The 24713-nt window shown below is 45.0% G+C and overlaps 1 protein-coding gene and 1 long non-coding RNA gene across 3 annotated transcripts; one reads left to right on the top strand and one right to left on the bottom strand.

The window, feature by feature from the left end:
- Window positions 1–5424: 5424 nt before the first annotated feature.
- Gm12257 lies at window positions 5425–8151 on the bottom strand. 2 transcript variants are annotated; one of them, XR_879896.2, is made up of 4 exons: window positions 7982–8151; window positions 7002–7208; window positions 5842–6590; window positions 5425–5700 (listed from the first exon to the last, which is right to left on the bottom strand). It is a non-coding gene; the product is annotated as a predicted gene 12257 (long non-coding RNA). The 2 variants fall into 2 exon arrangements; XR_879895.2 differs by having other exon boundaries at window positions 5842–7208.
- A 120-nt stretch (window positions 8152–8271) lies between these two features.
- Window positions 8272–24344, top strand: Zfp39 (zinc finger protein 39). The gene is made up of 5 exons (NM_011758.2): window positions 8272–8382; window positions 9590–9754; window positions 11806–11932; window positions 19443–19535; window positions 20951–24344. Exons 1-5 carry the CDS (start codon window positions 8380–8382, stop codon window positions 22717–22719), a joined length of 2157 nt encoding a protein of 718 aa, NP_035888.2. The 5' UTR covers window positions 8272–8379; the 3' UTR covers window positions 22720–24344.
- Window positions 24345–24713: the final 369 nt, after the last annotated feature.

Below are 24713 nucleotides of genomic sequence, written 5' to 3'. Positions count from 1 at the left end.
GGTGGTGCATGTCTTTAAGACCAGCATATGGGGCTGGGGAGATGGCTCAGTGGTTAAGATCACTGACTGCTCTTCCAGAGGTCCTGAGTTCAATTTCCAGCAACCACATGGTGGCTCACAACCATCTGTAAAGGGATCTGTTGCCCTCTTCTGGTGTGTCTGGAAACAGCTACAGTGTACTCATACATAATCAATCAATCAATCTTTAAAAGGGACAAAATCCTTTAAACAAACAAACAAACAACAACAACAACGACGACGATGACAACAACCAGCATATGGGAGGCAGAGGCAAGTGGGTTTCTGTGAGTTCCTGGCCAGCCAGAGTCACATTGTAAGATCCTGTTTCAAAATAAACCAAAACCAAGACGAGATAAAACAAAAAGATTAAGGCAAGTTAATTCATTGTAGGAGGAAGCCATATCTCAGTGGCCTTTTGGCTCCTCTACAAGTTCTCTCTCGTCTCAGTCCATCTCTAAGTCATGCCCTTGACATACTACTGGCAGGCCAAGAGGGTATCTGCCTGGCCCTGGGAGAAGATTACTGTCTCTGTCAGCCAATTAAGGATAACGCTGGACAAAGCTAAGAAACATAAGAGAAAGTGCCCTCAAGGAATGGCTGCATTGGGAAGACACTTGAAGCTGACTTTCTTGGCTACTCCCTCTCCTGGGCTCACTTACTGCTATAATTCTTCTTTGTGTTTTTCAGCCCTGTTTGCTAAACCTCTTGGTAATATTGGTAACTTCCAGACTATAGGCCCCTAAGCTCCATATGATATTGTCTTGGGGACATCAGCCATGACCATTGGTACTGACAGCTCTCTCCCATCAGTGAGGGCCTCTCAGTGTCCACAGGATGTCAGCACCCAGTGTTCAATCTCTTCCAACCGTCGTTTTCTGCACCTCCTATGACAGTGTGACAGATCACTATCAATTAAATGCCAACTAGTGTCACCTGGTGCCCACGTCTCAGCTCTAAGGCTCTAGAAGACAATCTTTGTTCCTTATCAGTGGTTTGGTCTTGCTGATCTGTCAGAGGGAAGTGTAAAAACAAATGACCCAAAATAGAAGCAGAGGTTCCCACATTGTAACATCATCAGATCCTGGCTACCTGGAGCCTAACATCAGTGACTGTGAAGTCTCATGTGAACCTCTAGTGGTCCATGGTGCCTCCCCTGGAACAGCCAGTCTCAAGAAAGTACTTAACAATGTATCCACTCAGATTCAGGAGCCACACAAGTTACATAGAAGACTGAGTAACTTCTCTTATTCTAAAAGACTTCTCAGTCCTCGGAATCATCTGAGGATTTGCCTGCTGAGTCTCTCCTGGCAATGTATGAAGACAAAACAAACTTCTTCAGTAAATCTGTTTAACATTTGCTCTGACCCCTTAAATCATGCTTTGGCTTACATGCTCTTGGCTTCTTTGTCATCCCTGAAGAACAGTAGATACGTTGATTTACGACTTCCTTTAAAAAGTTACTACATTTATGTGTGCACATATTATGCATGTGTGTGTGTGCCACGTCACATGTAGAGATCAGAGGAAACATTCAGGAGTCACTTTTCTCACCCCACCACTTGGGTCCTGGGGATCAAAATTCCGTACTCTGGCCTGGAGGCAGGTGCCTTGGCCCATTGAGCCATCTCACCGGCCCCTAGGACTTTCTTTTTCCTTTGTGATGATAAAAGAATCATTTAAAAAGTTCCACAGTGCTCGGTGTCATTGGAGACAACATGAAGATGTGTTCCTGGACCACGATGCATTCATATTTGGCTCAAAATAAATGATCTCTTGCAGGTTTGTTGGTGTCCACTATACTTTCTGCCCTTAGAGGTAGTCAGGAGGATTAAAGAGTTCAAGGTTATCCTAGACTATAGGGGACCCCGTCACAAACACAGAGTGGGAGGAAGAAGGGAACACCCCGTCCCTTTATAGTGAGAGCTGTGTGCTGTGTTTTCATGGGTAATTTTCACTTCCTTTGTGTTGCTGGCATTAGATTCTTAGGGGATGCTCACAGGAATGGCGTAGCTGAATCACACGGTCTGTTTTCAGTTTTGTGAGGAATCACCACGGGCATTTCCACAGTGGTTGTGCTAATCCACATTCCTGCCGGACTGTGCCTAGCAGTCACTCCTTGGTCTCCCTCACATTTGCTTTCTTGATGGTAGCTAGTTGTTCTGCACTGGGTGAGATTAAATCCCAACATAGCTTGGATTTGTGTTTTTTTCTGAGGACTAAGGATTTTGAATATATTTTTCTGGTTTGTTTGTTTGTTTGTTTTTGCCATTATTTGTACTTCTTTTAAATATGGTTGGACCTGAGTGTTAGGAGTCAAGTTCTTCATATATTGTGGCTATTCATTCCCTGTTGGCTCTATAGCTGGTGAGCGTTTTCTCTCATGCCACACTGCTCACTCTGTTAGTGGTCTCTTGTGCTATGCAGTAGCTGTCGAATCCCATGCAACTGCATGAGTCAGCACTTGCTATAAATTCTCTGGTCCATTCTAGGACTTTCCACAAAGTCCTGGAAGTCAGCGGAGTCATGGATCTCCAAGCTAGTATGGGCTGCCATTAACACAAAGGCACAGCTTTTACCTCAAAGGGAAAGAAAATAGTTTATTCTGGAGCCAAATATCAGTGACCATGGGCCTAGGAACAGGGATTCGGTTTACTCCAAACTCTGTATTCTGGTACAGTAACAGAGCAAGAACAATCAAATCATGAATCAAGTTCTTTTTGTTTTCCTCACTGAGGAATACGGAGTCTACGGCTGAGAGTTTAGAGGGGGAGTCTCTGCTGTGGTCTTCAGAGGTTACCTGGTGACACCTCTAGTCTCTAATTGATGGAAACTAGAGAACAGTTAGTATATCCCCTAACGACCTACCTGACAGTCACAAAGATGCTGGTGTGGATTGAGGGTGACAGAGTCTTTCTCAGCTCTTGCTGAGCTTAACCCAGAGTGTCAGAGTGCCCATCCATCAACACTCATCAAAAGCTAGCGTGGGCCTGGCTTCTAGGTTTGAGTCATTGCCTCACACCTAAGAGTAATGAGATGCAGGTATGGAGGGAGCAGAGGGAACACAGATTTAAGGAGCTGTGAAATGGATTCCTGAGAGTGCTGGTGGTGCTTGGAGGGACTCTGTCCTGACCTGCCAACTGGCCTCTTAAGACTTATGGCAGGGACTGGATGGGGACATGGGGACTGAAGTCATCTTTATTGAGACTGGCCATTCTCATATGGGGGGGGGCTGAAGAGGGAAGAAGTGGGACCCAGAGGATTCTCAAGAGGTCAGAGATGAGTGGCTTAAGCCCCATAAGGCTTTGGAGGGAGAGGGAGTAGGTGAGGAAGAGGGAGAGGGAGAGGGAGAGGGAGAGGGAGAGGGAGAGGGAGAGGGAGAGGGAGAGGGAGAGGGAGAGGGAGAGGGAAGGTATATAGCCTAGGTGATATAATCAGTGGGCTTTGGATGTTTGGCTATAAAGGGGTTTTGGGTGCTCCATCTCCAGGGATCCATCTGAGAAGTTGATAAGGGAAAAGGTGTGTCAGGCTGTGTGGTTTAGAGGAGGAGAAAGCAGAGGAGGAGGAGGAAGAGGAAGAGGAGGAGGAAGAAGAGGCAAGTCTGGGGTCAGGTGCATTGGGAGGGAAGAAACTAGAGGCTCCGACTTTGGCTTAGAGGTCTCTTCCCAGTAAGGAGGCAGAACAGGTTGGTACCACTAGGAAGGAGTGGGTAAGGGGACTACCCCTTAAAGATACAACTAAGTGGTGGGGTTTGGAGAGGTTAGTAAGACTTTCCTTCTAACCCTGACAATAGGAGAGCAAGAGAGGTGGGTTCCCCAAACTCAGGACTGAGTAGGTGACCCTGGTGTCCAGGAGGAAGGAGATGTGTTGCCCTAATTCTATGATGACTACCCGGGGCTTCCTGCAGAAGATGATGGTGATTCAGCCAAGGGAGTCCAGGCCTCCTCCTTCATCAGGTCTAAGAGGTCAGCTAGAGGGCGATTTAGACCTGATGTCCTCATGATGTGAGGGACATGGGGGCAGTCAACAGCCCAATATCCCTTTTAATGGCACCTTGGCCATGGTCAAGGTGGTTTACAAGAGCTCAGGCAGGCCTAGGCCCCTTGACCTTTCTCACCACATTTGAAACAGGGACCTGGAGGTTTCCGGGCTTTTGAAAGTGAGGAGGCAGCTGCTATGGCTGGCTGAAAGGCCTTAGCTGCCCTCAGGTAGTTTTGTTTTGGGGCTTTAAAAAAATTTTTTTTCTTGTGGTACACCTTAAAGGGCATGGCTAAAACTTCTGTCTGTGGAGTCTAGGTTTTTTTTGTTTTGTTTTGTTTTTGTTTTTGTTTTTGTTTTTTGTTTTTTTTTTTTGGTTTTTCGAGACAGGGTTTCTCTTTATAGCTCTGGCTGTCCTGGAGCTCACTTTGTAGACCAGGTTGGCCTCGAACTCAGAAATCCGCCTGCCTCTGCCTCCCAAGTGCTGGGATTAAAGGCGTGTGCCACCACGCCCGGCTATGAGTCTAGGTTTTTAAGTTTGTCCCTAATGTCAGGGAAACTCTGAGAGAAGTAGGTCATAAGGAGTAGTTCCCCACTGGGGGTCTCAGGGTCCAGATTTGTGTATTGTAGGAGGTCCTCTGTAAGGCGGTCCAGGAATTGAGGTGGGCGTTTGTGTTAGTGCTGGATGACTTCTTGGGTTTTCTCAGAATTTACCCCTTTTAGGATAGCCTTATGGAGACCAGCCAGGAGGCAAGTTATAAACTGCCCTCTAGCTCAAATGCCCCCTGGAGTGTTATAGTTTTATTTGGGATTCTGGTCAGGAACTGGCCCCAGCCCCATTTGGGTGGTTAGTGTTAGTTTGATGGCTTTTGTCGAGCAGTAGCCGGTTCCCAGACTTGCCTAAGCTCTTCAAGGAGAGGGCTGCTGGTCAGAATATTGTGAATGTCTTCGAAGGTGAGACTGTAAAATTGGGTGATATAGTGGAAGTCTTTAATCAAAGTGGAAGAGTTAGTAGTATAAGACCCAAGCCTCTTTTCTGAGAGATCACTTAAGAAAGGGATGGGTACAACCCTGGCGACCTCACCCTGGAAGGAGAACTGTGGCCAGGTTAGGGTGGGAAGATGAACATAGAGGGAGTGCCGTGGTGGAGCAGGAACGAGCAGCGGGAGGACTTGGGGCTGCTGGTGGCCTGAAAGTGGTGCCAGGAAAGGTTGATTTGGGTGACCTTGTGGGCCTGAGTACCAGAGGTTTTTTTTTTTTTTTTAAATTTTATTTATTGATTTACTTATTATATGTAGGTACACTGTAGCTGACTTCAGACACACCAGAAGAGGGAGTCAGATCTTGTTACGGATGGTTGTGAGCCACCATGTGGTTGCTGGGATTTGAACTTCGGACCTTCGGAAGAGCAGACAGGTGCTCTTACCCACTGAGCCATCTCACCAGCACCACCAGAGGTTTTCAATGGAGACCTCTGGCCAGGCCTGGTGCGAGGGTTCTGGCGAAGGGAAGCAAGTGCAGGCAGGGAGACGAAGTCTCAGCCATGCCTCCAGGCCACTCAGTAACCCCGAGCCGCCCTGCACTGAGTCAGGTCAGGCTGGACCGATGAGAAGCCGAATATCCAGTGAGGAGTGCGTTGGAACCTCAGGCAGCACTTCCGGAGAGCAGATCTCTTCCCAAGTGTTGCAGCACACCTTTAATTCCCTGGATAAATTTATATACAGTTGGGGGTGATTCAGGGTTCGACCATAGGTACCTCTCATTGGCTTGGACTGAAGTTTGGGGGAAACTTATTTGCACGTGGGAAGGCTTGGTGCTGTTCCTATGTGACTGATGGCCACACACCTCTCATGAGTGGGGTTGCTGGGGCGGTAACTTCTACGGGAGCCAGGGGCGCAGGAGACATGATCGAACATCTTCTGTCCCATGTAGGTAGAAATCACCACCCATAGGGTTCCTGGGTTCCAGACCTTTGGAGACCAGGCTGTCTGTGAGCAGCCCACTGCCCCAAATGACCTGTCACTGGGAGAGGAGAAAGGGAAACCGAAAGGGATGAAGGAGAGGGAGCTGTGGGTAGAGACTGATTGCGGGCAGGCACATTAGCTGCATCAAAAGTAGTTAAGGCATCATCTTGTCCAGACTTCATAGCTAGAAGGAGCTGAGTTGGGGAACCGGAAGAACAGAGAGAAGGCTTGGAGTGGAGGCGAGAGAAATCTTGGACAGAGAGAATCTCTCTCTCTATTTCCTTGATTGCTCACAGCAGTTGTGGATATCGAATAATATCGGCATCTGGGGTGCTATCAGGTGACCATTTTGATAGATTATAGATAGGGTATCGAGGTCAAGTTTTACTGCAAAGGTGCACAAGTTTAGGGCTTTTCAGTTCGGGTGCTGAGGGGGAATGAGAGGGTACGAACGATACTGCTCCCATGGATAAGAGAGGGGGTAGGAAGGAAAAATGTCACCGTAGTCTGTAGTCACAAGCATCCCCAGGATTCAGGGAGGACCAGAGGAAGACACAAGCCAGGAGGACCAAGTCGTTAAGTGGGTTGTCAGCACATCCAACAGGGGCCAGGGGCTTAGCCTGGCGAAACCTGAGGAGAGACTTAGTACCAGGGCTGTTGTAGCAGCCCAAAGGTGAGGATGAGAACTAAACTCTAGAGGGAGGGGAGGGGAGTTGTCTCATCCACAGGGAAGAATCAGAAGCAGGGTCACAAAAGCTACGAGGCCCTAGAGGGGCTGTGTATTTATGATCAGCTCTGAAGGAAAGGTAGGGAAAGAAGACAGGAAGGGGCCCAATAGCTCCTGTGGGCCTAAACACTGCAAGATTGTAGCTCTCAGGAGGAGGGGGCAGGTGAAGAGAGCCAGCCGTAGCCTCAAAGACCGTGGCTGGGGGTGTGGGGGGGTACCTCTGCCTCCAAGAGTACCAGAGGGGCGCCAAATAACTCAATAGCCACTTCCGCAGACTCAGGGAAGTGTTTGAACTGACCGAATGGGAAATTTACCTAATGCCGCTGGTGGATGGGGCCTGGGGGGCTGAGAGGGGAGGCGCTGAGCTATCCGTGAGTCAGAACGCCAGTCTGCTGCAGATGGACTGGAGGTGAAGGATGGGTCCCAATATGGCTCAGACCCCAAGGGGGTGCACAGACAGGAGGAGGAGCCTCTTCAGGTCAGGACACCATAAATGTTACAGTTCCGAGGGGAAAAGTGTCCTGGCAGATGGGAGCCAAAGAACAGCACAAAGTCACACCACACAACAAACCTCACAACAAGAGATTTATTCGGACAAAACACAAGTAGGTAGCTGCCTCTGCTCTGGAAAGAAGTAGCAAGGAGCAACGGAGCTGGAGGTGGACTTTTTAAGGGGTTTCTTGGGGAAGGGGGCGGGCACAGAGCTTTCCAGGATGAGGATTGGTGGGATTTGAAGTCCGGATCTTGGGGCAAGCTCAGGGGTTGGTGAGATTTGAAGTTCTGAGCTTAAGGGTTTTTTTTTTTTTTCTTATGGGGCGGAGCTTAACCTGCAGTTTTGGCCTATAGAACGTTTTGTAGGTGGAGCCTAGTGGTTGGAGGGCCTCAGGGGCAGGGCCTGGCCACTGGGTGCTCTTTGAGGGGCTTATATTTCCTATTAATACAGTCAGATTAATTTTTCAATGTGAATTCCAGGAAAATTTAAATGACAATGTGTGTCACATTTTATTTGTACTTGACATTCTCGTTAACAGATAGTTTCTATTTGATTTCTGTCAGCTTCTCTATTCAAAAGTTCTGGGGCCAAAGATCAAAGACAAAACACACACACACACACACACACACACACACACACATACATACACAAGAAAACGTTATTTGAAATTTAAAAATAATTGTCATCGTTTTCTTTACATTTGTGAATAATATATTCCTATGTACAGTTCATAATTCACATGACATAATTCACATAATGAACTAAATGCTAATCTCGTCATCCACCTGGAGTGAGCTTTACCTTCGGACAAGGGGAGCATAGCGGTCAACTCATGTAATCTCAGCGCTTTGGAGCCCAGGCAGAGGGACTGCCATGAGTTCGAGGCCAGCGTGGGTTTGTCTTGAAAAACAAAATACAAAACAAAACTGAAAATATTTCGCAGCAGCCACTTTTTGGGGTAGTCTGCCTTTCTCAAGTCATCGATTGGTGCTATCTGTGGCCAATCAAGGCACGATGATGGGGCGGGGACTGAGGGGCGGTCCAATCAGGAGCGCAGCCCGGGCACAGGGGCGGGCCTTGGCGGGTTCGCTAGTTCGCGGGGGCTTTGTCTCGCGCCATCTTTACATTTGATCGGTCAGTTGAGCTGGGGTGTCCGGGTGCCTCAGGCCAGTCAGCTGCCGGAGGCGGACGGGGGCGCCATGGTGAGTGCTGCCCGCAGGAACCGGCAGGGTTCCGGTTTCCTCCGCTTTGCCCTGTGCAGGCGGTTCGGCTCTGCGAGGCCTATGCAGGGCTGAGCCCACAGGCTGTCTCCCTAGGTCTTGACGTGGCTGAGCCGCCACACTCCCTGACTCTGCAGGGACACTTGTCCTCAGCCGCACTCTTCTCTTGGTCCAGACTCCGGTGCCACAGCTGCTGTGTCCGGTGTCTCACTGTCAAGCAGTGACAGCCCTGGATGCTGGAGCAGCCTGAGGTGTGGCGTGAGCCTGGGCTGGGGCATCTCCTGGCCTCCGCATTATCAGCAAGGCTCTTACTGTACTGGCTTGTGTGGAGAGTGTAGTGAGAGAGCACGTGCAGCGTCTCTCTCTTCCACACTGGATTCACGTCCTTTGCCGTAATGATGTATCTGCTCCCTATGGCTCTGGAGACACCTATTTGTGAAGTGTATGTACTTGGTAACCAACTGTCAGCTCGATGGGATTGACTGCTGCCTACATTAAAAACACACTCTTGGCTGTGTGAGGGCCGTTCCAAAGGTGACATTCCAATGACTCTGGCCTCATGAGTAGATTAACCCCTGCATTACTGGTGGGGCAGAGTTGTAGGAAGTTAGTCCTAAGTGTGGCTGTGGGTATCAAAAGAATCTGTGCCCTTCTTTACAATGGGGCACAGAAAAATTTCAAACTCCATTTAAAATCCCCATTTCCCCTAACATCGTAAAATCTCAAATAGAACTCAAAACAGTTAGTAGAACAAGTCAGAATTCCTGCCTCTTTGACTGGTCTGTAGCTATAATTTACATTATATACCACGGAATCTATAAGTTTCAAGTTGATACTCTTGGAAGTGTCTTTCTAATACTATGTCATGTGGAAGGAAGAAACTTAAGTTTTTATAAATACTGTAAATGGTATAGCAAAGCTTGTGTCAGTACTTGGTGTGTTGTGATATTGTCTAACAATTGTTTTGAAGCATTTTCCAGCATTTACTTTTATGACAGCAGAAAGTTTGAATTGTGTACTGGGGGCACTGCATTTGCCAAGAGCACAAGATGACAGTGACTCCTTTGCTGGAGACGAGAGTGGGGTGTTGTTCCTTTGAATTTTGCTTTAGTTCATGTGTGGTTGCAGTGTGTCCGGCACAGAGGTGGCTCTAAGTCACTCACATGGCATCTCCAACATTGCTTTATAGAGGAACTTGCAGCCTGACAGTGTGGAGAACTCCTTGAGTCAACTCCCCAGTCGATGTCTTGAAACTAGAAAGCGTAAGAGAAGCTACAAGAAGAGGCCAGTCACCTACAGTTACTGGAGACGGACCCAGCGGAATAGAGCAAGAAAACACAAGGCACCAGTAAAGGTAAATGGGGAACTAGAGAAGGTCATGTATGTGCGTGTTATCTTCCTTATTCCCTTGCCTTATCTAGAAACAGTGGTATGAAATTATAAGTATGCAATGTACTCTTTATTTAAACATGATTTAGTGTAACACACCATAGCAATCAACAATTGAAAATCCACAAGAGTGCCGTCCAGATGGATCAGTGGGTAAAGGACTCAGTCCTGACGACCTGAGTTAGATCTCCAGGACCCTTATGGTGAGAGGAAAGAACCAGGTCCCACAATTTGTCCTTAGACCTCTGTATGTGATGGAGAGATACAACATTGTGCTTGTAATTAATGTCACACTTGATTAAAATAATCAGCATTTCTATTTCCTGAGACTAGAAATAAGACATCTCCATCCTCACCGCCTCTGTTGTCACTGTCCTAGAGGTACTTTCCACAACCTTTGGCAGCAGCCTAGGCAGCACGACTAAGGGTCATGTAAATTGGAAGGAAGAGGGTCATAACCGCATGCGTTTGGAGATGAGCTGGCACTCCGTTCATTACAAATAGGACCCATGAAAAAGTTGAGCAAAATAACAGGGGTCAGAAATAAAATCAACTGTGTTTCTCTACACAAAGGAACAGTCCAGAAATGAAGCTGAACAATTCCAGTAGTTGATATCAAAAGCAGAATATTCAAAAATATTAAAAAAAAATCCAAATCTTAAGAAAGATGTTACGTCTTGATTGTGGAAGACTAGACTATATGGTTTGTTTTGGGGTTGTCAGATGTGGCCTCTTCAGATTCCCTCTTGGCTCAGGGGGGCCTGCACTTGCGTAGGAGGAGGTAGGGATTGTGTTTTTGTCGTTTACGTCATTACAGATTTCCTCAGAATGAGCCCTACACACTCAGATGTGTGTTAGTGTCTCCACTGCTATAGTTAGAAGAACGAAGTCCACAGAGGGGGCATCTGAAAGTGGAGCGGCAGGTACTGACCTCCCACTGTCCTTACTCCAGGACCCCATCTGCTGGACCAATGGGTATTTAAAGAGGGGGATCTGGGATCTGAGGCCCTGAGCAAGGAGGCTGGGGATTCCCTGGTGTGAGGGAAGGCGGCTCTGAGGAGTTGTATCTGAGCCTCTCCTGTGGTCCCCATGCACACGCTCTTTGGTCAAGCCAAGCTAAGTGGGAGATTGTAAATCCGATCATTTGGATTGACTACAAGTAGGTATTTGACTTTTTCCATCAGAGGTAGGGATGGCAAGCTTGCTGTGGACAGATTTATATGGCCAGGCTGACCACTAAAAGCAAATGCCACTTTATCTAAGATAGGGCTCATTGAAGGTAACTGGTTAAAAGGATGCTAATCCCTGACCTGATGGGACTAATGGCCTTTAAAAGAAGAGGGAGGGAGATCTTCCTCACTCACTGCACTGTGTGAGGACACCTCAGGGAGGTTGCCTGTATAAGCAAGCTGGGAGGAGCCTTGGCAGGCACTGAGTCAGCTGCTATCTGGATCCTGCAGAACAGAAAATGTAGTGTATATTATAGAAACCCAGAGCTGCCAATGCAGGGAGGGACCTGCACTGGGGCAAACAGAGCCAGAACTAATCACACCCTATTTTTGCTTCTTCAGTTCTCTATAAGAATTCTGAGATACATTTATGAATTTGATGCTTCCATTGCACCAAATTAGTTTATTTATCTCCAGAGAGTCAGTGTCTTTATGATTATAAAGTTATATTCCATGAATATGGTACTCTCTTTACTGATTTTTTTTTAGAATATCCCTCACCTTTTATAAATATTTTCACATGTGGAGTTTAATATTTGTACAGTTTTAATTCATTAAGATTTCTATTGGAAATGCTTTACTGGAGAGTCTCAGGTGTTTTTACTTCTAAATGATAAGGACATCAGAACCCTCATCTTTCTCTTGACATTTAACTTGGTTGGCACATCTTATATGGTGCTGGTGCTCAGAGATGTGGCTCTTTCTGAGGATGTTTGAGTTTTGTAGACAGGGTCTTGTCTTTTGCTAGGCTCAAAATTTTGAGTTGAGGAGAAATGTCTCATTACAGGGGTTGGTGTCATTTGAGGATGTGTCTGTGGACTTCACCTGGGATGAGTGGCAGGACCTGGATGACAGTCAGAGGAAGCTCTACAGGGACGTGATGCTGGAGACCTACAGCAGCCTGGAGTCCTTGGGTGAGTGAAGTCCCCAGCAGTATTACAAACACTTCCTTTGTTAGTAAGAACAGTAACCACATCTGAAGTTTGTTTAGCTACACATTGTGTGTGTGTGTGTGTATAAACCTACCTCCAGAAATTGGCAGGTCTATGCAGACATCTCACATCTTTATATTGCAAGCATTTAAATCCTCTATTAGCTATTTTGTGGCACGGGATCATTTTAAGCATGGTCATGCTTCTGTGCTGTAGAAAACTGAAAGTTACAGGGCTATCCAGCTGCACCCCTGCGTGCATCAACCGTCTTCTCTCTGTCCCTCCCTCACACACTCTCATCGGCATTGTCACCCGCTCTTGCTTCTATTTCTGTGAGTGCCAGTTTGTCTTCCACATATAAACAAGGATGTGCAATGTTTGTCCTTCCATGCCTGACTTAGTTAACTTAGCAAAAACGTCCTTCAGTTCCAACCCGAGATAAGTTTGGGCTTGTTAGTAAATAATATTCCCTTATACATTTTTTTAACAAAAAGATTTATTTATTTATATATTTTATGTATATGGGTACTTTGTCTGCATATATAACAGAAGATAGCACCAGACTGTTGGGAGTTGCCACGTGTTTGCTGGGAATTGAACTCAGGTCCTTTGGAAGAGCAATGAGTGCTCTTAACCACTGAGCCATCTCTCCAGCCCATAAATAAATATATATATATTAAATATATATATATTTAAAAAGACAAGAGCTCATATAGCTCAATATTACCTTGAACTCATGACCTTTCAAACTACTGATTTCATTTTCTTTTAATATATTCAGTGATAGCCGAACCATAAAGGTGGTTCTATTTCTAGTTTTTAAAGGAACTTTTATACAGTTTTTCATGGTAGTGATTTTATATTTCCAGCAACAGTGAAGGATAATGTGTCTTTCTTTGTGTCCTCATTAGTGCTTGTTGCTCATGGTTTCTGGAATATTCCAGCTGCAAGTATAGTTACGCTTGGCTGTGGTTCTCATTCGCATTTTCTGACGTTTACAGTACTGACCACTTATTGGTGGGTTTCTGTGTTATCTGTATGCCTTTGGGAAAATACCTACTCAAGTCGTTTGCTCAACTTTATAGGACCTGTTTTTGTTTTTGTTTTTTTTTCCTGCTCTTAACTTCCTTATGTAGTCCAGGATTCAGCCCCTTGTATAGTTGCAGACCTTTTCATTGGCTCTGTAGGTTGACCTTCACTCTAGCCGTGGCTTTTCTTTATGGAGGGTTTTGTTTTTGAAACCCCAGTTGTCAGTTTTTGTGGTAGATGGCTGTGATTTGAGGTCCTGTCATCTTTGTCCTGGGTCTGATGGTGTTGGTCTGTGCTTCCAGCACCCTGGAGATCGAGGAGGAGGTATTACTTGTGCCCAGGACTTCCAGAGCCACCTGGCAACATAGAGACGCCAATCTCAAAAAGGGAAACAAATCTTTGAATCAATATTCAGCTTCCCTGTGTTTTCCTTCAGTAGCTTCAGATCTTGCATTTACATCTTTGATATATTTTAATTAGATTTCTGAATACGGGAAGACATAGGGGGTCTAATGTCTTTCTGCACACCAGAGAGCACAGCGCTTGTACCAGTTACTGAGGAGAGCTTCCTTTTTAACCGATCCTGCTGCCTCTGGTGAAAACCGGGTGGCCGTGAGGTCTGGATTTGTTCCTGTTGTTTCATTGGCTGTTTGTCTACGTTTATGCTAGTTCTGTGCTGTCCTACCATGTCCCTGTGTGCTGTTGCTCTGTCTTATGTCTTACTGTGTTCCTGTGTGCTGTTGCTCTGTCTTATGTCTTACTGTGTCCCTGTGTGCTGTTGCTCTGCCATATACAACAACTGATTTGCTTCGGTTTTCAAGGATGCTTTGACTGCCTGGGGGTCTTTTGTGTTTCTCTGTGAAGATTAGGATTGGCTTTTTTCTAGAACGATGAAAATGCTGTTGGTACTTAGATTCCATTGAATTGGTAAGTCAGTGTGAGTAGTGTGGACATTTCATCAATATTGAAGTTGTCCATTTAATAGTGTGTGTGTGTGTGTGTGTGTGTGTGTGTATGTTTTGTGTTGTAAAGATTTATTAATGGAGAATAGGCAGAAGAGATGTAGTACTTCTTGATGCCAGTGTGTTGGTCGGCTCCAGCTTCCTTTTGGCCCTGGTATGTATCCTCACACCCTTCTGGATGAACTTGAGTGTCCTTGGAGTGACTGCAGATCTGATGGGGTGCCACTCGTAGGGCAGAAATTGCATATTCCCACAAAAATGTGGTGTTCCTCTTGAGACGTTAGCACCATCAGCCATGACAGACATTGGCATTGTCAGCAGTGACTCCGCTTGTTCATATTCTTTCTCACTTTGTGGCCAACAGCTACGGCATAGCCTGGAGCCATGGCTGCTGCTCTGCAGTGGTGGCTACAATGGGACCCTCTTCATTTGAGTTAATTTTATATTCAGCTACTTCATTGAAGCTGTTTATCAGGCTTAGGAGTTCTCTGGTGGAATTTTTAGGGTCACTTATATATACTATCATATCATCTGCAAAAAGTTATATTTTGACTTCTTCCTTTCCAGTTTGTATCCCCTTGATCTCCTTTTGTTGTCGAATTGCTCTGGCTAGGACTTCAAGTACAATGTTGAATAGGTAGGAAGTTATTTTTAAATTTGCATTTTACTTTCTTTCATACTCATTAGTCATCTGGTAGGATAAAATTTCCAGTTTTATATGTCTATCTATCTCATTGTGATCAGAGAGGACATTCAGGGGTTTTGTTTGTTTATTTTTAAATTTGCCGAGACTTCCTTCGTTTCCTATGTTGTCCTCAGCAGTAATATGCACTCCTTGAGATAATGGTGCTCTCAGCAGGAGCTGGCAGCCTGTCAGTGTCTCTTAGGCTATTTTGTTCCACTGTGGGCTTTGATTCCAGCGCTTCTCTGTAAATTTCCTGTCAAAATGACCTGCCCTTTTGGTAGGTGATGGTAGCTGTTGTAGTTCTCAGATATTGTACTGTATATAGTCTACCTTTTCTGTATGACCTAATGACATGCGCTCTACAAACTCAGCGTTCAGCACGTGTGCATCTCTTTACACATTACTTACTCTTTGAATTGATCCCTTCTCCTCCTCTTCCTCTTCATCCCCCTCTTCCTCTTCCCACTCTTCCATCTCCTTTCACAGGTTTTCATTCTGTTTGAACTGGTTGCTTTGGGTCGCACTTGCATGCTAGGGCCATCCCTTTGGATTCGGTTCACATGTAGTATTTCTTAGTAAGTGGTTTCTGCAGCATGCCACTGAAATTGTTATTTTCATCTATTCAAACGGTTTACATATTTACTGGGAAATAGTTTTGTTTATATTTAAGAGTATTTTTGATAACTAAGGACATATTTCTGACATTTTTGGGTGGCTATATTCTGCATTCTTTTTTCCTCTGTGTTAATTTTTTGCTTAATGGTTTTCTGTATTGATATACTTTCTTCTGTGTATCTTGCTGTATTGTTTAATTTTATATGTTTCAGTAATGGTGGACATGATCTGTTCACTTACTATGTAGCATCTCTTAAGCCTGTGTAGTAGGTAAGGTTCTTTAGAGCAGTGGTTCTCAACTTGTGGGTCACAACCACTTTGGGGGCCAAGTGACTTCTTTACAGGGGTCACCTAAGACCATTGGAAAACACAGATATTTACATTATAATTCCTAAAAGTAGCAAAATTACAGTTATGAAGTAGCAACAAGAATAAAGGGTTGAAACATTAGGAAGGTTGAAAACCATTGCACTAGAGAAACAGATCAGTGTGTGTGTGTGTGTGTGTGTGTGTGTGTGTGTGTGTGTACGTGTGCATGTATGTATATGTATTAAAAGAGAGTTATTAGAATATCTTACAGCTGATAGGGAAGGGTAGTCAGACAATGACTATCTACATCCTGGAGAGCTTGAGAACCCAGTCCTTGTCAGGCCACCAGGCCAGATACCTCAACTGTCTCAGTCTAGTGTTTAAGGCCTGAAAGGATCCTGGAGAGTCACTGGCTTTCAATCCATTGTGGAAACTGAAGAAGCTAGGGTCTCATATCAGGAGAGAGTGCCACTGGCAGCAGAGATGAGCACACTCCCCAGCAGGGAGAGCAGGCAGGCAAGCAAACAGCACTGCTTTCCCCTCGGGCCTCCTGTATCTGCGCCTCCGACAGAAGGCGCTGGTTCCTTCTTTCCTCAGCTAAGCCTTCCTGGGAGGACCCAGGCGGATCCCTTCAGAGGCTTGCCCCTCAGTGATTCCAGACCCCATTAGGCTGGCAGGATTCATCCCCACAGGCTGATCTAGTGCTGATGAATCTCTGTAGTTTTGTTTTAGCAAGTCTAGTTCTCAGTCTTTGAAAGTTAACCTCTCTTGGTACAGTGTTCTCGGTTGGCAGTGGCTTCGTTTGTTTGTTTGCTTTAACTTTGTCAGCCAGCCTCTTATGCCCTCACCTGTTGGATTCCTCTTGCACTCTGGGGTTCCTCTAAAGTATGTTTTGCTTTCGACAGTCTTATTATCCATGAGATCCTTTTTGGGGGGCAAATCTAGATGTTCATATATTTGGGATCTAGATATTCATGTTTCCCTTGAATTTGGATTTTATTTGTCATTTATGTCACTGAATAATTTACTTATTTGGATTTTTGAAAATTTGGTGTGTGTATGTGTGTGGTGTATGTGCTTGTGTGCATGACGTGTGCAAGTTCATACACATGTCCATGAACATTTGGAGGCCAGAGGATAGGATGGTGTTAGGGGTATTTCTCTCCCCCTCCCTCTCTCCTTATTCCTTTGCATCTTAGTTCCAAAAGCAACTTGAGGAAAAAAATTTGGCTTACAGGTCACAGTTCATCACCAGGGAACTGAAGCAGAGGCCATAGAGGAGTACTGCTTCCTGGCTTGCTCGCCCAGGGCTCATTCAGCCTGCTTTCTTATACATCCCAGCACAGCCTGCCCAAGGGTGGCACAGCCCACAGTGCCTGGGCCTCCTCACATCAATAACTCTAACCAAGTACATTCCTGCAAGCTTGCCCACAGGTCAGTTTAATGGAGACATTCTTTCAGTTGGGTTCCTGTTCCCAGATAACTAGCTTTTGTCAAGTTGACAAAACCAAAAATCCCAAGCAGGGTCTCTCCCTGAACCTGAACTTTCCTGTTTAGGCTGGCTGGCAAACTCCTGGGATCCTCTTGTCTCTGCCTCCCAATGTTTGTTTTTTTTTGAAATAGGGTTTTCCCATGTAGTTCCAGTTCACTTGGAATTTGCAGTGTAGTCCAGGCTGGCCTCCAACTCCTGAGTTTCTTGTTTGAGCCGCCTGAGTGCTGAGAATTACAGGGGTAGTTCACCGTGCCTGGATGAATGTTTTGTTCTGGATTGGTTTTTATGTTCAATCTGTATTCTTTTTGGAACACCAGTCACACAAATGCTTAAAGCAAAAGTCTTAAAATTCCTCATTAAAAGTGTTTTTTTTTTTTTTTTTTTTTGTGGAGTGCTAGAGAGATGGCTTAGCAGTTAAGAGCACCCGCTGCTCTCCCAGAGGACCTAGGTTTGAGTACACACATGGTAACTCACCAACCATTTGTAACGTGGTGCATTGTTGAGGCCGGCTAGCGGCTCACTTGTCCGGGTTCGAGCCTGGAAGGCATCTTGGAATCTGGAAGAAAAGAGGGAATCTAGGCGGCGTGAGAAAGGATGGAGGTAAGACAAAATTCTGATCAAAGCTCAACTTTAATGTTGGCAAACACGCTTTATAAAGAAGAGGGGAGGCCCATTCCCAGCCACGCAAAGTTCCTTTGAAGTAGACAGATCAGCCTTTTAGTAGGAACTCAAGATCAGTTTGGTGTTAACTCCCGAAGAACTTGGCGAGCTGGTTCAGCCTCAGGCAGGTAGTGGCACATCAAAGGAGAGGAATGAGAAGCAGCCCAGCAGGTGGCTCCGCCTCAGTGGCAGATGGTCTGAGGCCAGCCTAGCTAGGCTGGAAGGAGGTAACAGTGCATAGACATACATGCTGGTAAAACATTCATATAGATAAAATAAAAATAAATAAAATTAATTTCTTTTTCCATTTAAAAATCTGACACGTCTTTAATCCTAGCACTTAGGAGGCAAAGGGAAGTGGGTCTGTGAGTTCGAGGCCAGCCTGGTCTACATAGTGAACTCCAGGACAGCCCGGGCTACGCTACATAGTGAGACTCTATGTCCAACAAACAAACAAACAAACAAACAAACAAAAAACTCAAACCAACCAACCAAACAAAAAACAAAAGTATCTAAATAACTTAAGTAGTACAAGCTCTGACATTATTCTAAATGTTATTCTGGCTGATTAGTTCTGCTGTTGAGACATCCACCTTTTTGTTCCCTTAGTTTTTGTTGAGTTTCAACAAATGCTCAGACTGCTTGAACATTTTTTAGAACTGTATACTGTGTTTATTTGTGAGTGTGTGTGTGTGTGTGTGTGTGGTGTGGTGTGTGTGTGTGTGTGTGTGTGTGTGTGTGTGTGTGTGTGTGTGGTGTGGTGTGTGTGTGTGTGTGTGTGTGTGTGTGTGTGTGTGTGGTGTGGTGTGTGTGTGAGTGTGTGTAGTGTGTGTGTGAGTGTGTGTGGTGTGTGTGTGTGGGGTGTGTGTGTGTGTGTGTGTGTGTGTGTGTGTGTGTGTGTGCTCGCGTGCGCACGGTCACACGCTGTGGCGTACACCTAGGGGTCAGAGGGCTAGGGAGAACTCAGACGCCAGCCTCTGTATCTGGTGCATTTACCTCCTACTGAGCCATCTCAAAAGCTGGATCACTTCAGTTTTCAGTCACCTCTGTCTCCTACATACCTGAGTCAGTCAGTCAGTCTGTCTTCCTCCCTCCCTCCCTCCCTCTCTCTTTTTATTCTGTCTTTCTTTCTTATTGAATTGTGTTATGTCTTTAAGTTTTCTTAAAATCATTCTTAGATTTCTTTTTTTTTTTGTTTTTTGAGACAGGGTTTCTCTGTGTAGTTCTGGCTGTCCTGGAACTCACTCTGTAGACCAGGCTGGCCTCGAACTCAGAAACCGCCTGCCTCTGCCTCCCAAGTGCTGGGATTAAAGGCGTGCACCACCACGCCCGGCATTCTTAGATTTCTAATTCCTACGCATTTACTCTTAGTGCTGGGGATTGATTGAAGACTTCGTGGATACTCGGCAAGTGCTCTGTCACTGAGCCGTATTCCCAGCACCCGTTTCATTTTGAGATAGGGTCTTACTAAGTTGCTTAGACAGATTTGGATCTGGTCTTCCTTCTGCCTTAGCATCTCAAGTAGCTGAGACCACGGGCCTGCAGGGGTCCCAGCTTTGCTCTCTTCTCAGGCCATTTCACTTTCCTGACTAAAGGCACGGTTCCAGTGCACGAGGGCTATAAACTTCTCACAGAATGTTCGGATGGGTCTAGCAGTCACTTGTTTCCCAAAGCTGTGATCTTTCTGCAGTGAACTTGACCTAGCATTTGATACAGCCTTACATTATTTCCCATCAACAGGCCACTGCATTACCAAACCTGAGGTGATCTTTAAGCTGGAGCAAGGAGCTGAGCCATGGAGAGCAGAAGACGTCCCAAAGCAGAGCCGAGCAGGTGAGTGAGTGCCCCTCGGACAGACAGGCGAGGGTGAGTAGACTCTCACAGACACTGGCCGTGCCGAGCTGTTCACACTCAGGCGCTGTTCCTAGTCTTGGGCACAGCTGCTGCGCTTCCTCACATAATTCCTGTGTGCGCTCTCCAAGGAGAATGTTCACGTGAACTTTTGTTCTCCTTTTTACTTTGCTGCATATATTTTCTTTAAGTGCGTGGAGCGTTATAGACAGCTTTGGTTCGTTGGTTAGCTGCTGTCTCTACATTCTCAGCTGTCTGTGTTTTCTACCCGAAGCATTTTTGGCTGTGTTCTTTTATCACATGGTATTTTGTTATCTCCTAAGCATTGCACTTCTAAAATTAGACATGCAAATAATAATAAATATATCTGCACATAAAGAGCTTACATTTTGTTGAAAAAATTAAACACATATAATATATGGTTGTAAGATAAGAGTCACAAAGGATGATTTATCATAACAAGAAATAGACTGTTTTATTCCAGGAAAAGTCTAAAGGAAAGGGAATTTTAAGGAGACTATTATTCATCTAGTTTAATCTTGACACTTCTTTTTTTCCAATATTTGGTATATCTAATACTTGGGTGGGTATAAAATATAGATTTGTGTCTTAGTCCTTACAAAGAAGGAAATTGGCAGCTTAATATAGATATTTATATCATAGTTTTTCAGACATTAACTAAGGGGTTGGTAAGGGAATCAGACAAAAAGGCCCAGCATCAGGTTTCCTGTCCCACGGGGTAGAATGCCTGTGAGTGAGGGAGAGTTCTCAGCACGGGAAGGAAGGCGAAAGCGAAGCTCAACAGGAAGAGTAGGGTCCGCTGTCACGGAGCGGAAGGGAAGCAGGGCTTTCGTGTTGACAGGCTGCAGTTTCTCTGTCGGTGTGGAAGCTGTCATCTGCAGTTGTCTGTAATGTAGAAGACAATAGACTTACACAGAAGACCTCATTTATAGTGTAGAAGACAGCTTAATACAAAACAGAAGCTTCCAGAAGCAGAGAATTATAAAGTATAAATTATTTATAAATTATAAAGTACAAACCTCCATCCTCAGATAGCTCGCTGATGAGCATCTTCCTGTTACAGATCAGAAAGAAGGAAGGTGGGACGCACTGTAAGAATGAGAGTGAAGGGTGGGAGGTAGGGGGAATGGCAGATGGAAACGTGTGTTTCAAATGAACTAAACACCTTAAACCAGTGAAGTGATGTGATTTTACATTGTAAACTCTACGTTACAGATCCACTGGAGACACACACACACACACACCACACACACACACACACACACACACACATATATATTTATATTATTGCTAAATCATAATGGGATGAGAACGAGAAGTCAGTTCTTCATTTTTATGCTGTAACATGAGCTTGGCGACTTCTTTTTTTCTTTTAGATGTACAGAAGATAACGGAACTGAACGAAACCAGCCAGGACAATGAAGAGAGACATCTGTGGCACCATGCAATTACCTACAGCAACAAGTCAACCGAGGAGAAAGTTAAATTAGGAAACATAGTTAATGTGAGCTCAAACTGTGTTTCAAATCTGACTGTAAAGAATGGAAACTCCTCAGGAATGAGGCCTGTGGCACTTACTGTGTGGCAGAGTGTCCTTCCCCCTAACAAGCCCGATGACACGAGGATTGGAGAGGAACTTGATGCCTCTCTAACTAGTGAGCCCCCCATACACGCAGAGCATCCTGGGTTGTATAGCAGAGCTCCAGGCACTGGACAGCAGTTTCAGTGTTGTATGCAAGAAGTGACCTGCAACACAAAGGCATTATGGACTAAGAGGTTTCACATTGCACATGGGTCCAGTAAGTTTGGCGAGTCCGAGAAAGTGCCTGATGAGGTAGCTCTTCATGCCCAAGACGTGAGCTGGGTACGGGCAGAAACTTTTGAATGTAGTATTTGTAAGAAAACATTCTGTACAAAATGTGAGCTCATGAAACACAAGAAAATACACAAAGGACAGCAATATTACACGTGTAGGGATTGTGAGAAAACCTTCATTAAGGAATCATACCACACAGACCAGAGGGTACATGCAGGAGTCGGGTCCCATAGATGTAAACAATGTGAGAAATGTTTTCACCAGAAGAACCAGCAAAATGTGCACGAAAGAGTCCCCAGAGAAGCCCGACTCTGGGAAGTTTATCAGTCTGAAAACAGCTTTGGCGAGAAGCCAAATCTCAGGCGCTATCAGAGGACCCGTGCCGGTTATAAGCCCTATGGATGTAACCTGTGTGGGAAGGCATTTTACCGCAAGTCACACCTTGGCAGGCACCAGAAAATTCACACGGGTGAGAAACCCTATGGTTGTGAAGAGTGTAAGAAAACTTTCTACCATAAGTCCTCCCTCACCATACATCAGAGGACTCACACAGGTGAGAAGCCCTACGAGTGTAAAAAATGCAGGAAAACTTTCTACTGTAAGTCGGACCTGAATGTCCACCATAGAACTCACACTGGCGAGAAGCCGTACGAGTGTGACGAATGTAGGAAAACGTTCTACTCTAAGTCACACCTTGTGATACATCAGAAAGTTCACACAGGCGACAAGCCATACGAATGTGAAGAGTGTCAGAAAGCCTTCAGCCGTAAGTCAAACCTTACCGTACATCAGAAAACACATACAGGGGAGAAACCTTACGAGTGCAATGTATGTGGGAAAACTTTTCACCGGCAGTCACACCTCAACATGCACCAGGGGACTCACACTGGCCAGAAACCCTACCAATGCGAAGAGTGTGGGAAAGCGTTCTACCAGAAGTCAAGCCTCAGAAGACATCAGAGAAACCACACGGGGAGCAGACCATATGCATGTGAAGAATGTAGGAAAACCTTCCTCCATAAGTCCTCCCTCACTGTCCATCAGAGAAGCCACACAGGCTACAAGCCATACTCGTGTGAGGAGTGCAGGAAAACGTTTTACAGTAAGTCACATCTCACCGTCCATCAGAGAACCCACACAGGCGAGAAGCCCTATGAGTGTAAGCTATGCAAGAAGGCTTTTCACCAGAAGTCATACCTTAACCGGCATCAGGTAACTCACGGAAGTGAGAAACGATTTGAATGTCAAGAATGTAGGAAAACGTTTTATCACAAGTCTTCCCTCACTGTACATCAGAGAATCCACCTGAGGGAGCTCCTGTGCGTCTGATGTGGGAAGCTCTGTCAGCAGGAACCATCAGCTGGCACCAGACAAGGCATGTGGAGGGCGTCTCCTATAAATGTGACAGTGTGGACAATGTTTTTGCAAGAAAGGACACCTTTGCAAGTGCTAACTTTACACAGGAAATTCTGTGTGGCACAAGTTGGCTGTCTTCTCTGGAACATAGTCCCCATTACTGAGGGTCTGTGTGATCATGTAACACACACACACACACACACACACACACACACACACACACACACACACACACACACACACTGCTTTCATTTCACTGCTTTCAGCCAGGCCCACAGAAATACTTTTTTCTTCCTCCCTAAGTTCTCATGAGCTCTGGGTCTGAGATAAATGTCACCCGTAAGATAGCCTTGACATCCATTGTCAGAAAGTCCCCCATTTAAGAGAAAAAGAACTGACTGGAAATCATTCATTTTTGTCCCCAACTACTCTTTTTTTTTTTTTTTTTTCAGTTTCAAGCTGTTGTGCATGGTGTTTTTGTAAGAATGCACTAACTCAATACAACTGGGAGAACCTACATGCTCTTTAATATTTCAGAGTTTGTACACAAGGGAAACTTTTACAAATTGAGAAAGTTTATCAAAGACGTTTCATTGAACAATTTGAATAAATCAAATGTGAATAAGTTAACAGGTGAAACTTTGAACAAAACTTCCATGTCAGAAGTTTGTAGTGAAGAAAAACCATCAGTCTTTGTAATTTTAATATTAACTTTCAAATGGAGCCACACATGTGCCAATAAATATGTGAGTGATATTATTGTCTGTCAGAGCACATTGTATCTGGGAACATTTGCGGTTATTGTAACTGGAGGCTGGAGTTGCTACTGGCATGCAGTAATAGGGGCCAGCCATATTTTTTAAACAACTTGTACTGCACCAAATATTCCCTCATTCACCTATATATTTTGGTATTTTAATGAAAAATTCCTTGGTGGGACCTAGATTAATTACAGGAAATGTGTTTGCTGTGTATATGTCTTGCTTTGTTAAACAGGGACTGAGGTACGCATGTAGCCCAGTGGTAAGATATATGTGTAACATTCATGAGACCCTGGTTTCAGCCTCACCACATACATGCATAAACTCAAACCTACAAATCTCCACATCAAATACCACTCTAGCATGTGTTCATATTTTCTCAAATATTGTCCTATGCACCTTCCCCACTTTGTGCCAGTGCAAATAAGTATGAGTGGGAATTGCTATTTTACCACCCCTCTAGTGTATGATGCTAATATAAAGCCTGCCAATTGATCTAATGGAAATAGTATTCATATAGAAACGAACAAATGAAGTCCCTGAATTGTTCACAGCTGACACTTAAAGAGCCACAAGCAACAGTTCTTATGTCGGCTTCAGTGCTCTTGGTGAGCAACAATTTGTTGTCCACTTATTTGTGCTCCCCTGGTCCTACACTCCATCCTCCATATGAAAGCGTTGAACAGAAGTGGTCTGTTTTAACTTACCTAGTTTGCACTGAACATTGCTGTGTCACCGACAGCCTAAGTCTTTTGTCACTACACATTTTGCTCTAGCTCTAAAGATGTTTTTACCCTATACATAACTGCCTTGAATAAAAGACTTTGTGTCTAATGTATGACACCATTTTCTCTTATAAATTGCAAGTCTTGGTATTTAAAACTTGTGTCTTACTATCAGTGTGTTTGAGATGCTGATGGGAAAATCCCAATTAGCTTCTCTGGTACTGTGGTAAAACACTGACCAAAAAGCAACTTGAAGAGGAAAGGTTTTATTTGGCTTCCATGTCACAGTCTGTGACTGAGGTAGTCAGGGCAGGGATTGATACAGAGACCATGAAGGAATGTTGCTTACTGGCTTACTCTCCATGGCTTGCTCAGCCTGCTAAGGCATGGTTGAGACTGGTGTTATGGAGGATGGCTGCCCACTGATAGCTTTGTGTGTGTGTGTGTGTGTGTGTGTGTGTGTGTGTGTGTGTGTGTGTGT

Source organism: Mus musculus, chromosome 11, assembly GCF_000001635.26.
Source record: "Mus musculus strain C57BL/6J chromosome 11, GRCm38.p6 C57BL/6J".
In the NCBI taxonomy this organism is placed as follows: domain Eukaryota; kingdom Metazoa; phylum Chordata; class Mammalia; order Rodentia; family Muridae; genus Mus; species Mus musculus.
The sequence above is the reverse complement of the archived record's forward strand: the minus strand, read 5'-3'. Positions and strand labels throughout refer to the sequence as shown.

What these genes read in the sequence shown, in the direction of transcription:
- Zfp39 (NM_011758.2), top strand. An exon ending in AACACAAGGCACCAGTAAAG is followed by an intron (nt 9,755 to 11,805) that starts GTAAATGGGGAA and finishes GTCTCATTACAG; the next exon opens with GGGTTGGTGTCATTTGAGGA. An exon ending in CCCAAAGCAGAGCCGAGCAG is followed by an intron (nt 19,536 to 20,950) that starts GTGAGTGAGTGC and finishes TTTTTCTTTTAG; the next exon opens with ATGTACAGAAGATAACGGAA.